At 50.8% G+C, this 16859-nt stretch overlaps 1 protein-coding gene across 1 annotated transcript; it reads left to right on the forward strand.

The window, feature by feature from the left end:
- The first annotated feature begins 3591 nt into the window (after positions 1–3591).
- On the forward strand, positions 3592–7006 carry LOC139228643 (kelch-like protein 23). The gene is made up of 2 exons (XM_070859857.1): positions 3592–5201; positions 5818–7006. Exons 1-2 carry the CDS (start codon positions 4537–4539, stop codon positions 6134–6136), a joined length of 984 nt encoding a protein of 327 aa, XP_070715958.1. The 5' UTR covers positions 3592–4536; the 3' UTR covers positions 6137–7006.
- Positions 7007–16859: the final 9853 nt, after the last annotated feature.

The raw sequence follows: 16859 nt of genomic DNA on the forward strand, positions 1-16859 counted from the left end.
CTCCCCAGTCTCTCTTTCCCCCCCCCTCCCCAGTCTCTCTTCCCCCCCTCCCCAGTCTCTCTTCCCCCCCTCCCCAGTCTCTCTTCCCCCCTCCCCAGTCTCTCTTCCCCCCCTCCCCAGTCTCTCTTCCCCCCCCCCAGCCTCTCTTTCCCCCCCCCTCCCCAGCCTCTCTTTCCCCCCCCTCCCCAGCCTCTCTACCCCCCCCTCCCCAGCCTCTCTTCCCCCCCTCCCCAGCCTCTCTTCCCCCCCCTCCCCAGTCTCTCTTCCCCCCTCCCCAGTCTCTCTTCCCCCCCTCCCCAGTCTCTCTTCCCCCCCCTCCCCAGTCTCTCTTCCCCCCCTCCCCAGTCTCTCTTTCCCCCCCCTCCCCAGTCTCTCTTCCCCCCCTCCCCAGTCTCTCTTCCCCCCCTCCCCAGCCTCTCTTCCCCCCCCTCCCCCAGTCTCTCTTCCCCTCCCCCAGTCTCTCTTCCCCCCCTCCCCAGTCTCTCTTCCCCCCCTCCCCAGTCTCTCTTCCCCCCTCCCCAGTCTCTCTTCCCCCCCTCCCCAGTCTCTCTTCCCCCCCTCCCCAGTCTCTCTTTCCCCCCCTCCCCAGTCTCTCTTCCCCCCTCCCCAGCCTCTCTTTCCCCCCCCTCCCCAGTCTCTCTTCCCCTCCACCAGTCTCTCTTCCCCCCCTCCCCAGTCTCTCTTCCCCCCCTCCCCAGTCTCTCTTCCCCCCCTCCCCAGTCTCTCTTCCCCCCCCTCCCCAGTCTCTCTTCCCCCCCTCCCCAGTCTCTCTTTCCCCCCTCCCCCAGTCTCTCTTCCTCCCCCTCCCCAGTCTCTCCTCCCCATCCCCAGTCTCTCGCTCTCCAGTCTCACTCTCCCTCCAAAGTCCCTCTCTCCCCCAGTCTCTCTCTCTCTCCCTCCCCCCTCAGTCACTTCCACCCCCCTGTCTCTCTCTCTAACCCCAGTCTCCCTCTCTCCTCCAGACCCTCTCTCACCCCCCCCCCCCCCCCCAGTCTGTCTCTCCCCCCAGTCTCTCTCTCTCTCCCCTGGTCTCTCTCTCCCCCGGTCTTTCTCCCTCCCCCCCAGTAACCCCCTCAGTCACTCTTCCCCCCCCACTCAGTCACACTCTTCCGCCCCCCCTCAGTCACACTCTTTCCCCCCCCCAATGTCTCTCTCCCCCTTCCAATCTTTCCCCCAATCTCTCTGTCTCCCCCAGTCTCTCTGTCTCTCCCTCCCCAGTCTCCCTCTCCCCCGAGTCTCTCTAACCCCCCTCCCCACAGTCTCTAAGGGAGGGAGAGAGACTGGGGGGAGGGGTCCAGATACTGGGGTGGCAGAGAGACTGAGGAGAGAGGGACTTGGGGGTGGGAAGAGAGAGACTGGGGAGAGTGAGAGAGACTGGGAGGGAGGGGGGAGAGAGAAAGAGAGTGAGAGAGACTGGGGGGGGGGGGGGGGGGGAGGGGGAGAGAGAAAGAGAGAGAGAGAGACTGGGGGGGGGGGGGGAGGGGGAGAGAGAAAGAGAGAGAGAGAGAGAGAGACTGGGGAGGGGGGAAGAGGGACTGAGGATGGGGTGTGAAAGAAACTGGGGAGGGGGTGTGAAAGAGAGACTGGGGGAGGTTTAATTGAAACCGCCCAGCCCAATTTCTCAGTGATTTTGCAAAGTGTAATTCGAGGCATTCTGACTGCTGTCTCCAGACAGAATAGAGCACCCCATCCCAGCCCAAGTTCCTGCCCCATCCCAGCCCAGCCCAAATTCCTGCCCCCTCCCAGTCAAGTTCCTGACTCCTGATCTTCCCCCTCGCCCCCCGCCCCCCGCAGTCTCCCTCTCCTTTCCCCCCAGTCTCTCTCCTTTCCCCCCAGTCTCTCTCCTTCTCCCCTCAGTCTCCTTCCCCCCATGTCTCTCTCCTCCCCCCCCGACTCTCTCCTCCCCCCTCCTGACTCTTTCCTCCCCCCCCAACTCTCTCCTCCCCCCCCCCCCCAAGGCTCTCTTTCCCCCCCCCCCAAGCCTCTCCCTCCCCCCCAAAGTCTCTCTCGCCTCCCAGTCTTTCTCTCACCCCCCCCCCCCAGTCTCTCTCCCCCCCTCCCCAGTTTCTCTCTTCCCCTCCCCAGTTTCTCTCTTCCCCCCCCAGGCTCTCCTTCCCCCCCCCCCCGAGTCTCTCTCTTTTCCCCCCCCTGTCTCTCTCCCTTCCCCCCAAAGTCCCTTTCTTCCCCAGTCTCTCGCCCCCAGTCTCTCTCTTGCCCCCCCCAGTCTCTCTCTTGCCCCCCAGTCTCTCTACCCCCTCCACAGTCTCTCTCTTCCCCCCTCCCCACCACCAGTCTCTCTATCCCCCCCAGTCTCTTTCTCTCTCCTCCACCCCCCCTTTCCCCCAAGGCACTCTCCCACCTCAGATGCTTTCTCTCCCACACAAGGCCACGGAAATGTTTGTGTAGATAATCACAGCAATATTCTCAGCAAAAGTCCTGATGATAATCCATAGCTAGATACATGTGGCACGACTCCAGCTCACGATACATGCCGACTTTGTCGGATTGGAGGAGTCTGCGCATGCGCGGGAGGTCGGGGGCGGAGGCAGGCGCAGAAGGACGCTCAGAAAACTAGTGCAAATAATCACTCTTAAACTGAGCCCCCATCTGTCCCCTCGGGTGAAAAATAAAAGATCCCATGGCACTATTCAAAGAAGAGCAGGGGAGTCATTCCCAGTAACTTGGCCAACATTTATCCCTTGACCAACGTCACTAAAACAGAATGGCCTGGAGTTTGCACTCACGCTGACCTTGAAACTGCCCACAATCTAGCGATCTCTGTGACATCGATTTCAGCTCTCCCGACCGTTGTTTGAATCTGGCACTAAATCAAGCAATTCCTAAGCATCCCGCAACAATGATGCTATCAAGCAGGCAAAGCAGCCAATCACATTGAAGAATTCTCAGACAACAAAGCAGGAAGTAAAATACACAGATTCTAATTTACTTTTATGTTTTACAGAGAGCAAAATAAAGATTTGCATATACACGTAGGATTAAGATAGAAGCTGAAATATAAACACATTAAAAATAATTATTATATTTAAAAACTTGTAATTCATAATCATAGTAATGGAAAAATATGATATTTCACAAATATAAAATTAGTTTTTCAGGGACAGAACGGTTGTTCAGCAGTCAGTACAATGTTTAAAAACTCAAATTGGCTGCTGCATTTTGTACGTTACAACAGTGACTACACTTCAAAAGTGGCTGTAAAGTGCTTTGGGGCATCCTGAGGTCATGAAAGGAACTATATAAATGAAAGTTATTTTTTTACAGCTAAAAATAACATTTATATCACAACAAAGACGTTAAAAAATTAGTCCAATCAGCCACAAAGTTAGAAAATCCTGCAAGTACTCAGCAGGTCAGGCAGAATCTGTGGTGAGAGAAACAAAGTTAATGTTTTAGATCGATGACCTTTCATCAGAACTCTGACAAAAGGTCATCGACCCGAAACGTTAACTCTTTCTCTCTCCACAGATTCTGGCTAACCTGCTGAGCAATGTTCCCCCTAATTTTTTATTTGGGTGCCTGGCCCCTTGAAGGGGCTGCCTGGCCCATTCACAGTTTCGCACTTGCTCGAAATTTAACATTGAAAAAGCTAGTGCGGGCTGCAAGGGACGGGAGGCCACGCAGCTTCGAGGGAACATTGCTGCTGAGTATGTCCAGCATTTCCGGTTTTTATTTCAGATCTCCAGCATCCGCAGTATTTTGCTTTTGTATTAGCCATAAAGTTAGTTATTTAGGGCTCAATTTTCCCCAAAGCATTTTTTGGCGTACTTGAAGAGTTTCACCCGATTTTTTGGGGGGCTCAAGTAGCTCCTTAACTCTAGGGAAGGTTTTTCAGGACAGGCCACATACGCTGGCCTAAGCAGAACTGGAGTAACTCTCGGCTGGCCAAACTTCCTTAAATGGCCAGAAGTGGCGTAGGTGGCTGGTTATGCCCCCTTTGGCTGAAAAAAAACTGACTTAAAAAATTCGTAACTAACTGAGTTACGCTGATGCAAATTGATTGGGGAAACTGGGGATTTTTAAGTTAGGCCAGAAAAAGCAGCCTGCTCCATAAAAACGGTGCAAATCACTGGGGAAAATTGAGCCCTTAGTGTTACAGATGCCTGCAAGAAGTTCCTCTACTGTGGCCTTTACTGTATCTGGGGCCTGGGCTTGAGTTCGAAGCTTCTGCTGGACCTTGAGATACTCTGTAGTCTTAGCCGCTGTGGAGAAATTGTGAGAGAGTTGGATCATGAGAGTTATAGTTGACACCACAGCAATCTACGTCACATTACAATCAGGATTTATGCTACTGTTGACTAATTCTTTGAAATGTGTGTCAGCTATTTTTTAGTGGAATGGGAAATAACCATGAGTCACTTGAGTGCTTAGTTATTAAATAACAAAGTTGAGGCTTTACAGGTCAACATCTCAAGTCCAAGAATGGCCAAGGAGGTGAAACTAAAATGGACAATGCTAGTTTTTTTCTGTGTAATTAACAACCTAGGAAGAGATTGCAAGAATGTGTGGCTTTAAAACATGCAATTGCTTTCAAGGGCTATTAGTTACAGGGGTAATGGACGTGCATTCTCAGCAATCACAAGTTTTAAAGCTGCACGTTCTTGTGATTTTATTTGCAGTTCGTTCAACACAGAAATAAAAACAGGCATCGCCCTCTTTTCTGTAAGTTGTTGGGTAAAGGTCTGGGAGATTATCCATTTTTCAGTCTGTACGACTTCTGATCTCAACAGGTTTCCCATTCTGGGATTAAGCTGTTATGTTTCTGTAACAGGGAACTCCATCTTTGTGACGGGTGGGTACTTCCGAGATGAGGTGGTGTGGTACTGTGTGGACTGGGTCCTGATTTATAATTCCTGGGAAAACAGCTGGATGGAAGGACCGGCGATGAGGCAGTCTCGCAACTGGCACAGTGCCGTGGGTGTCGGGGCGCACCTTTACGTGTTGGGAGGGAGCACGGATGAGGCCGTCATCGCTGACGTCGAGCGACTGCCATTGACGAACAAAGAGTGGGAGGGCATGCAGCCCATGGTGCAACCCGTGGAGAGGGCCGCAGTGGTTAGCATTGGCGCCAAGATATACGTCCTGTGCGGACTGGATGAAAATGGCGACGTGTACAGTGGGGTGCAGCGGCTGGATGTGGACAGTGACGTTTGGGACGTGATCTCCTTCTCCCCAGTTCCTCGGTATGTTCGCTTTCATTTTCATGAGTTGTTAATTAGGCAACATCTTACAGTCCTGTATATGTCTTCAGCTTTCCCGATGGCTTTAAGCTCAGATCGATCCTGATTAAGTTTAGCTCCTCTCGACCCATCTTTTGTTTCTTTACCTGTCCCACTACCATCCCCTTTTGCCTCGCACCATCATCCCTGTTGTCTCTCTAATCTCTCCTGCCTTCCACCCTATCACAGACCTTCCCATTTGTTCTTTCCTCCCCTCCCCCTTTCCCTGCTTCTGTATTTGCTTAAAACTTGTTAAATCTCTAACCTTTTCCAGTTCTGACGAAAGGTCATCGACCTGAAACATTAACTCTGTTTCTCTTTCCATTGATGCTGCCTGACCAGCTGAGTATTTCCAGCATTTTCTGTTTATATTTAAGCTCGGGTCGGTCCTGTTTAAACTCTGGTCGGTCCTGTTTAAACGCGGGTCGGTCCTGTTTAAATGGGGGTCGGTCCTGCTTAAGGTTGGCTTTGCCTGTGATGAGCTGTAACTGAGTGTAACTGCACTGTAGCAGAAGTCTCAGAATCAAACACAGATCAGCAGCACTGTTACTAACACTGGCATTTTCTTTACCTGTTTAAGGTACGATCTCTGTGCCACTCTTCTGAATGGTGCAGTATACGTAATGGGAGGTCAGACATTCCGTCTGGACACAGACACCGACGAGTGGACCCCGGTGGACGAGGAATGCTTGAATGAAAAGTTCTTCAGCGGTTGCGCTACTGTTAACGGGAAGATCTTTCTTCTTGGGGAGAGGAGAGGGAACACATCGATCCCAAACATGATTCTCATCGACCCTTATACAGACACCTGTCAGGTGGTGGATACAGCTGTTCCCTGCCCGCTCCCTGTACGAGGCTGCGTGTCCATCCGAAAGTTCATCGTGAGGTCTGGAGTCTAAGACATGGTTTAAGAGGGGATACATTCTTTGTATTGCTGGCCTTGGATCAGTGCCACCCGCTGACAATGGGGCTGAGACTGTGGAATCACAGCTTTCCCAGTACAGGAGGGACTGCGATCGCTGCTGCTTTGAGCCTGCCATGTAACAGAATCTGGGGTCCCGACTGGCATCTTATCTAATGTACCGTGAGACTGAGCCTCTAATAATCCAGGGAGTAAGCATTAATTAGAAGCGCCTACTTACAGGCTGTTCCCTCCATGGCTGCATATCCTGCTCTCTCCGATAGCGAGCTGAATGTTGTTTATTTTCCTCATCCTTGCCTTTCTCCTCTCCGGACTCCTACACTCCAATGCTCTCCTAGCCTGCCTCCTATCTCCCACCCTCCATAAATTCCAGCCCATGCAAAACTCCGCTGCCTGTATCTTATCCCACACCTGTCTTGTTTGCCCAGCCCCTCCGTCCTCAAATTTAAATCTCCACATGGCCACACTCCTCCCTGTCTCTGTAACCTTGTCCACTCCTTTAAGCCATGCCCTGAACTCTGTTCCTGATTCTGGCCTCTTGTGCTCCCTACCGCCACCTTTCACCCCAATATTGGCAGCCATGCCTTCAGCCAGCAAGGCCCCATGCTCTGGAATTCCTTCCGTAAAACCCTCCCCCCTCTCCAGGTCCCTCTCTTCTCCTTTAAGATCCTCCTCAAAACCCAGCTCTTTGCCCCTCCTACCTTTTTTGGCTCTGCATCCATTTTCCTTATGCCTTGGAATGTTCTACATTAAAGATGCTCTAGAAGTACGTTGTTTTTATAGGACACAACTTGTTGCTGCTGATCTGCAGCTGGTAGCAGCCAATACAATAAACGTCCAACCACGATCGATTCATCCCTTCTGTTACATCTTCAGAGGCTCTAATAATGACTCCACGAGACAATGTGTTGTGTTTGAACTGTAGTGCCCTTAGTCCCTTTAATGTAACTCCAGAGTGAGGATCACGCATGGTGGCCTGCCTTTTATACTAGGCCTGGCACACCTGTAAAGTAACCTACAAGTCTCCCACTGCAGTGCCCTCTGGTGGCACACCTTGTAATAGTACAAGCAGTAACCATGTAGGATACATGACATCACTCTCCCCCAAGTCCTTAGTGCAAATTGCCTTTGCATTGACTGTGCTCTGGGCTTAGCTCTATCTAGTTGATGCTTGGAGGGTCGTTTCCATCTTGGGTGAGTAGGTGGTGTTTCATTGGCAGTGGAGTTGCTGGTGGTTTCTGTTTGTGCGTCCATGACCACTCCATTCTCTCCCCCCCCCACCCCACCACATACAGATTGTGCCGTTGGCTCAATACATTCACATACATTCAAGTCCAAAAAAAATTTGCATTTGTGGTACTGTGGTGAGTTTGACTGGTGAGGTACATACTTGGAATATAATTGGAGTCAGTGCTGGGGTCCGCACCGGTGCGTGAGGACAAACTAGTGCCAGAACTGCTGGATGGTGCCCAGGTAGTCTGGTGGCGACGCGGTGCCCATTGCTGGCAGTGGGAACCTGGTTGGCTCGAGTTGCCTGCTCTCGGGGCTTTTGCCATTGCTTCTAGCGTCGGGCAGGTTCACAGATGCCTGTGACCTCCCTGTCCTCTCCTTGCGCCTTGGGTCACTGCTGCTCCCTGAGGAGCAGTCATCTAGCAGTACACAGGGAACTGCTGACTCACTTGCCTGGGCGTTATTTGGTTTGGGATCCTGGCTGGTCCTAGTCCCATTTGGGAGAACCTTTGCGGGTGAGCCTTCGTTCCCGGGTGTAGCCTTGGTGGCGATAGGGTCTGGGGACTCTGCCTTAGCACAGTTTGCTCTTTCAGGCTCGTGGCGATTGGTGCCATTGGGTGCCTGAGAGGTGGAGCCGATCAGGGGCAGGGTGTCGATACCTGTGCCGTTACCCTCCTGAGATCACTTGCTCTGCAGCTTGTATACATTAGCTGCTTGTGACCACACTCCGTGGAGCATCACTCTCGTCCCAGCGATGCAGGCCACAGCATTGGGTAGCTCGCTGGACCTGTGTGCTCCCGATGGGTGTTTGCCCGCTGCATTGACTATGCAGTTGAAATCCTACATTGCACGACGTTTCATTACTTAATGTAAATAACCTGTAGCTCCGATCGCAATCGCGCGACTTTACCTTGCTTATTACATGTACACAACTCTGATCATCAATTACACATTTTACATCTAACTCACAGTTGCTCTTACATTGATTGAGAGTGTGGAACTGACCCTTTAAGTGTGGTGAGTTGTGGGCCTCCTTTAAGAGAGCCTTGCTATCTTTACCCCAATCCTCTTATTCGCTTGGTGCCACATGTTGCTCCATCAGCGCTGCACCTCGTGGTCCAGCCGCCGCCACCTTTTTCTTCAGCGTCTCACCTCGTGGTTTGGGCGCCATCTTTATTCCATCCACGATGTCAACTGTGATGATCCCCTTCTCCCCAGGTTTTGCCACCGAAGCTGGGAAGTCGCCTCTAGGTCCGATTTTCTTCCTCCAGAGTCCTGCCTCTGGAGCCTGGAAGGTGCGTTCGGGTCTTCTCAGCTGGACCATCTCCACGCAGTCGTGCTGAGCAATCTGTGCCTCGGGTGCTGTGCTGGCCTGCTCTCTGGTGCCGGATCCAACCTCAGGTGAGGGCTTGCTTTGCCTCTGCGCACGGTGGACGTCGATCGCTGGAGGGATGAAATCTTCCCAGCTCCAATGGATCTTCTCCATCCACCTTCTTCCGAGTAGCGTTGGTCCATCACCTGCAACAATCCACAGGGGTAACTTGTGCACCGCACCATCAGGGAGTAGCTTTACATCCGCACTACCAACGACTGGGATAAGTTCATTGGTGTAGGTGAGCAGCTTTGCCTGAACCGGGACCAACTTGGGTCGTTCAGCCTGATTGTCCCATAGTCTCTCAAAGGCTTCTTGATTCATTACTGACTGGCTCGCCCCCATGTCCACTTCCATGAAAACTGGAATGCCATTTATCTCGACTTCCATCCTCAACTGAGAACATTCGGTGCTGCAGGTAAACATGCTATATATCTCGTCATGGGGCTGAGCTGCCTCTCTGACTATCGCTTCACAATCAGCGCTGGATTCATGGCCACCTGCAGACTCTTCATCAACACAGTGAGTCATATTTCTTTTACACATTCACTGGAGGTGGCCCTTTGTGCTGCAGCCTTTACATAAATAGTCTTTAAAACGCCACTGGTGAGCCCTGTGATTCCCTCCGCAATGCCAGCATGGTGCTACTTGATTAGCCCCCCTCGGGGGACTCTGAGTTAAGGGACTCGGGGGCCTGTTCTCTCTTCCCTGAGAAGATTCACGTTCTACAGTTCAGCCTCTAAAAGGCACCATTCTGTGCACAGTACTTGCCGGGTTTGAGTCCTGAGGATGCCTAGAGCCGCAGGTCGAGGTCATGAATGCTTGGCTCACATAGATGGCCTTCTGCAGTATGACTGGTATCCGCCGACAGTATCTTATGAAGAAGGCTCTCATGGCCGATTCCGATGACAAAGATATCCCGTAGCGCTTCGATGAGGTGGTCGCCGAAATCACATGGTGCCGCCAGCCTCCTGAGGTCTGCAGCATATTTCGCGATTTCCTGGCCTTCGGGCCGTTGGTGTGTATAAAACCGGTGTCTGGCTGTGAGGATGCTCTCTTTGGGCTTGAGTTGTTCTTGGATCAGCGTTACAAGCTCCTCGTATGTCTTGGTCGTTGTCTTCGCTGGTGCCAGCAAGTCCCTGATGAGGCCATAGACGGTGGGCCCACAACTGGTTAGCAGGATAGTTCTGCGCTTATCAGCCAGTGTGGCCGGATTGTCGACTGCCAGGTCGTTTGCTGTGAAGAAATGGTCGAGCCTCTCCCCAAAGGCTTCCCAATCATTACCATTGGCGAACTGCTGCAATGTACCAAAGTTAGCCATTTTTGCGAGAAGGTCCGTAATCTCGTCGCCAATTGTTACGTCTTCAGATGCTCTAATAATGACTCCACGAGACAATGTGTTGTGCTTGAACTGTAGTGACCTTAGTCCATTTAATGTAACTCCAGAGTGAGGATCACACATGGTGGCCTGCCTTTTATACTAGGCCTGGCACACCTATATAGGCAACCTACAAGTCTCCCACTGCAGTGCCCTCTGGTGGCACACCTTGTAATAGTACAAGCAGTAACCATGTAGGATTCATGTCACCTTCAAGGGTTTTTTTTCCATTCTGAGTGTGTATTCTGGACAGAAAGCAGCATTGTGTGCCCCTGTTGCTACTTGCAGCATCACCGAAAGACAGAATGTGAAAGGCTCAGAAGAGGATGAGCACAGAATACTGGACATTGACGATAAAGTCATGAAATCAGGTTCTTTGAATAAAGGATAGGATTAAACTGCTATATTCTGACAGGTGAGAATACCACTGATCATCAAGGGTGTGGTGTAACCTGAAAGGAAGAAAGACATGCATTTATATAGCACCTTTCACGACTTCAGGACGTCCCAAAGTCACCCAAGTACTTTTGGAGTGTAGTCACTGTTGTAATGTAGGAAACGCGGCAGCCAATTTGCGCACAGCAAGCTCCCACAAACAGCATTGTGATAATGACCAGATAATCTGTTTTTGTGATTTTGATTGAGGGATAAATATTGTCAAGGTCTCCAGGGATAACTCCCCTGATCTTCTTCGAAATAGGGATATGGGATCTTTTATGTCCTCCTGACAGAGCAGATGGGGCCTCGGTTAATATCGTATCTGAATTTCGGCACCTCTGACAGTACAGCACAGCACACCCTCAGCACTGCATTGGAATGTCAGCCTAGATTTTTGTGCTCAAGTGTCAGGAGTGGACTTGAACCCACAACCTTCTGACTCAGAGGTGAGTGTGCTAGCAACTGAGTTAGTTTGTTCTTCCACATCACCCCAACTACCACAACATGCATTCATATAGGGCCTTTAATATAGTAAAATGTCCTGTAATGCATGTACATAAGGTCTGCCCACCAACAGGGGGCACTACCGTTGGAGGTCCTAGGGCCATAGGTACACTCGTGCTGGGCCCGGTATATAACCTGAACTTCACCTTTGTATCTTCACTTCTGGAAGCCATTAAAGACTGACCAGGTTACACCTCGTCACTGGCTCACAGTTCGGAGTTCATTGTATCATTTCATACACTACACGTCCCAAGTCACTTCACAGGAACATTATCAGACAAAATTTGACACAGAGCCTCCTAAGCTATTAGGACAGGTGACCAAAAGCTTGGTCAAAGGAGGTAGGTTTTAAGGAGTGTCTTAAAAAGGAGAGAGAGAGAGAGAGAGTGAGGGGAGAGATTTACGAAGGGAATTCCAGAGCCTACAACCTCGTCAGCTGAAGGCACGATAGGTGGAACGATAGAAAACAAGAGGCCAAATTCGGACCATGAATCTCCATTTCACTGCCACACACAGCTAAGGGTGGAACAAGGACTATTCATAATCATGAACCACATCTGCTCACAAACATCTGGGTACTCAACGCCACTGAAATTAAAACATCTAATATGATCTTACTGTGCTAGCAGAAAATTCTAGAAATATACAGCAGGTCCTTCAGCATCTGAGAAAAGACAGGCCAGTGTTCAGGGTGGGAGCCATGGCTGAGATCTGATGAAGGGTCTGTGCCCGAAATGTTAACTTGCCTTTTCTCTCAGACGGCGACGAGCCTGCTGCGTTGTTCCAGAATTTTCTATTTTCATTTCAGATGGCCAGCTGTTCTTTTTACCTTTGCGATTAGAGTGCAGCTTCATATTTACTGCCCCCTCTGTATTTAGAGCAGGCTGGATATTTTTACCAACCACAGCCGTGGCACTGAAGCTGCAGACATCTTTCTGGCCCGAGTTCCCAGTTGTTGCTGGTGGTCAGTGAGATGCCAGGAGTTGAGTCACTGGAAACATTTAGAATCAGAGACATTACAGCACAGGAGGCTGCCATTCGGCCCATCCAGCCTGTGCCAGCTCTTCGTCTGTTGCAATCCCCAGCGACAGTTCCCAAGGGGTCACTGAGTAAAAACACTCCTTTGTCGGGATTGTGAAATTAACAGAGCAGATTAACATCCAACACTGTGTGTTAAAGGCAGCTGTGGCTCCACCATGACGGAATGAGAAATAGGCCGGAAATCTCCTCGGGAGTTCTGCTAATCGGCCGCCGTAACTTCGGTAAAATCCCCGTTTACACATCTATCCTGGGTTTCTACCGATCGGCAGAACCCATGGAAAGATTGAATGGTAAGTCTATGTTTATTTTTGTAACTAGCACTGGGTGACATCTCAATGTATCAACAACAACAACTTGTATTTATATAGCGCCTTTAACGTAGTGAAATGTCCCACGGTGCTTTACAGGAGTATTATTAGATAAAAAAGTTGACATCGAACCACACAAGTAGAAGTTAGCACAGGTGACCAAAAACTTGGTCAAAAGAAGTAGGTTTTAAGGAGCGTCTTGAAGGAGGAAAGAGAGCTAGAGATGCGGAGAGGTTTAGGTAGAGATTTCCAGAGCTTGGGGTCTAGGCAACAGAAGGCATGGCCACCAATGGTTGAGCGATTATAATCAGGGATGCTCAAGAGGGCAGAATTAAAGGAGTGCAGACATCTCAGGGGGGTTGTGGGGCTGGAGGATATTGCAGAGATAGGGAGGGGCGAGGTCATGGAGGGATGAGGTCATGGAGGGATTTGAAAATAAGGATGAGAATTTTGAAATGGAGGCGTTGCTTAACTAGAAGCCAATGTAGGTCAGCGAGCACAGGGGTGATTGGTGAGCGGGATTTGGTGAGAGTTAGGACACAGGCATCAGCACCAATACCGAATCTGTCCACGACACCGCATCAATGTGACACACCAGACCCTGACATCGCATCAATGTGACTCATACCTTTCAGCTCTTCCATCACCATCCATGGGTATGTCCTGGCAGGACAGACCCACTCGAAATGGCAGTACAGTGGGGAGGGAGAGGCCCTAGAAGTCCTCAACATTGACTTTGAACCCCATGAAGTCTCATGGATTCAGGTCAAGTATGTGCAAGGAAACCTCCTGCTGATGAATCAGTACTCCTCTATTTTGAACACCACTTGGAAGAAGCATGGAGGGTAGCAAGGATACAGAATGTACTCTGGGTGGGGGACTTCAATGTCCATCACCAAGAGTGGCTTGGTAGCACCACTACTGACCGAGCCCTGAAGGATATAGCTGCCAGACTGGGCCTGGTACAGGAGGGGAGAGAAACAACACGAAGGAAAAACCTACTTGACCTCATCCTCACCAATCTACCTGTCGCAGATGCATCTGTCCATGACAGCATTGGTAACAGTGATCACCGCACAGTCATTGTGGAGACAAAATCCCATCTTCACACTGAGGACACCCTCCATCGTGTTGTGTGGCACTACCACCGTGCTAAATGGGATAGATTCAGAAGACATCTAGCAGCTCAAAACTGGGCATCCATGAGGTGCTGTGGGCCATCAACAGAATTTTATTCCACCACAATCTGTAACCGCATGTCCCTCACTCTACTATTAAAGCCAGGGGACCAAGCCTGGTTCAATAAGGAGTGTAGAAGAGCATGCCAGGAGCAGTACCAGGTATACCTAAAAATGAGGGGCCAACCTAGGGAAGCTGCAACACAGGACTACATGCATGCTAAGCAGCGGAAGCATCATACTATTAACAGATCAGGTCAAACGATCAGATCAAAGCTCTGCAGTCCTGCCACATCCAGTCGTGAATGCTGGTGGACAATTAAACCATCAACGGGAGGAGGAGAGTCCATGAATAGCCCCATCCACAATGATGGTGGAGCCCAGCGCACAAGTGCAAAAGATAAGGCTGAAGCATTTGCAGCCATCTTCAGCCAGAAGTACCAAGTGGATGATCCACATCAGCCTCCTTCTGAGGTCCCCAGTATCAGAGAAGCCAGTTTTCAGCCAATTCATTTCATTCCATCTATCATCAGGAAGTGGCTGAGCGCACTGAATACAGCAAAGGCTATGGGCCCCGACAACAACCCAGCTGTTGTGCTGAAGACTTGTGCTCCAGAACTAGCCGTGCCTCTAGCCAAGCTTTTCCAGTACAGCTACAACACTGGCATCTACCTGACAAAGTGGAAAACTGCCCAGGTATGTCCTGTCCACAAAAAGCAGGACAAATCCAATCCGGCCAATTACAGCCCCATCAGTCTACTCTCAATCATCAGCAAAGTGATGGAAGGTGTCGTCGACAATGCTATCAAACGGCACTTACTCAACAATAACCTGCTCACTGATGCTCAGTTTGAGTTCTGCCAGGACCACTCGGCTCCAGACTGCTTTACAGCCTTGGTCCAAACATGGACAAAAGAGCTGAATTCCAGAGGTGAGGTGAGAGTGACGGCCCTTGACATCAAGGCAGCATTTGACAGAGTGTAGCATCAAGGAGCCCTAGTAAAATTGAAGTCAATGGGAATCAGGGGGAAAAAACTTTCCACTGGCTGGAGTCATACCCAGCACTAATGAAGATAGTTGTGGTTGTTGGAGGTCAATCATCCCAGGCCCAGGACATTGCTGCAGGAGTTCCTCAGGGCAGCGTCCTAGGGCCAATCATCTTCAGCTGCTTCATCAATGACCTTCCCTCCATCATTAGGTCAGAAGTGGGGATGTTCGCTGATGATTGCAGAGTGTTCAATTCCATTCGCAACTCCTCAGAAAATGAAGCAGTCCATGCCCACATGCCGCAAGACCTGGACAACATTCAGGCTTGGGCTGAGAAGAAGCAAGTAACATTCACGCCACATAAGTACCAGGCAAATACTATCTCCAACAAATGAGAGTCTAACCACCTCCCCTTGATATTCAATGGCATTACCATCGCCAAATCCCCCTCTATCAACATCCTGGGGGTCACCATTGATCAGAAACTTAACTGGACCAGCCACATAAACACTGTGGCAACAAAAGCAGGTCAGAGACTGGGTATTCTGCGGCAAGTGCCTCATCTCCTGACTCCCCAAAGCCTTTCCACCATCTACAAGACACAAATCAGGGGTGTGATGGAATACTCTCCACTTACCTGGATGAGTGCAGGTCCAACATCACTCAAGAGGCTCAACACTGTAGTGTCTCTGTACCTTGTTACAAACTCACACGAGGCATGTATATATCAGACACGGTCACTCTGTGACCTTCACTTTATTCCCAGGACCAAGGAGAGCTGACCCTGGGTGGGACCTCCCCTTTTACACCTGGAAACCTAGGTGAGGAGTGTCTCCCGCAAGCTCACCGTGGTCAGGGTGTGCATTTCAAGGGTACAGATACAGTATGCATGAGTTAGTTACATAACTATTGTCATTACAAGTGAAATACATGACAAACACCATCCAGGACAAAGAAGCCCGCTTCATTGGTACCCCATCCACCACCTTCAACATTCACTCCCTCCACCATCGGCGCACTGTGGCTGCAGTGTGTAGCATCTACAAGATGCACTGCAGCAACTCACCAAGGCTTCTTCAGCAGCACCTCCCAAACCCGTGATCTCTGCCACCTAGAAGGACAAGAGCAGCAGGCGCATGGGAGCATTATCAGCTGCAAGTTCACCTCCAAGTTACATACCATCCTGACTTGGAAATATGTCGGCCGTTCCATCACCGTCGCTGGGCCAAATCCCTGGAACTCCATCCTTATCAGCACTGTGGGAGTACCTTCACCACAAGGACTGCAGTGGTTCAAGAAGGCAGTTCACCGCCATCTTCGAGGGCAATTAGGGATGGGCAATAAATGCTGGCCTTACCTGCAATGCCCACATTCCGGAATGAATAAAAAAAATACAAGGCCCTGACATCACATCAATGTGATACACCAAGCCCTGACACCTCGGCATATGACACCAGATCAGTTCCCGGCATACCAGGCCCTGACATCGCATCAGTGTGCGACACCGATTCAGTCCTTAATACACCAGTGTCATCATCATCATAGGTGGTCCCTCGAACGAGGATGACTTGCTTTCACATCAAAAGGGATGGGTTCACAGATGTTTCAATGAAGGTCCCGATATTCCAGTCCTGAACTCCAGGGGTGGAAGATGCCAGTGCGTGGAGTTTTTAAAAAAAACTTGTGGTGTCCGTTGCACATCAGCCACCCCATGGGCTTGACAGAGCTAGGCCTTTATCCAGTTAACCAGGACGACTAGAGACCTGCTCTGCTGCACGGACCTAGTGCGCACACATATCGCAGTGTGGGCTGCCCCGTGCTGCCCCGGGCCCTCGGCTCTTCTGGGCCCCATACCCCCGCCACGATCTCTTGCCGCTCCTCCACCACAAAACATTCACCGCACCTCCGCCGCAATCACTTGGCGAATCTCAACCACGATCTCTCACCGCTCTTCCGCCCTGATCATTCGCTGCACCTCCGCCACGATCTCTCGCCGCTCATCCGCCCCGACCTTCCCGCTCTTCTGCTGTACCTGGGCCCCGCTGATGTTCCTACCCACGCTCCAAATGAGGATAAAAGAACTGGAGCGCGGTCCCTGCAACATCGTGGGCCACCCAGACCTGCGAGAGACCACATCCGTGTACAACACGACTGCTAGCCTCGGACAGGCCCACAGTGGATCAGCATAAGGGGTCCCTCTGGTGGTTTGGTTGGGAAGTGACAGTTTTTAAACAACAGTGAAGTTACCAACTATAAATAGAGGC

Source organism: Pristiophorus japonicus, chromosome 18 (assembly GCF_044704955.1).
Source record: "Pristiophorus japonicus isolate sPriJap1 chromosome 18, sPriJap1.hap1, whole genome shotgun sequence".
Classification (NCBI taxonomy): domain Eukaryota; kingdom Metazoa; phylum Chordata; class Chondrichthyes; family Pristiophoridae; genus Pristiophorus; species Pristiophorus japonicus.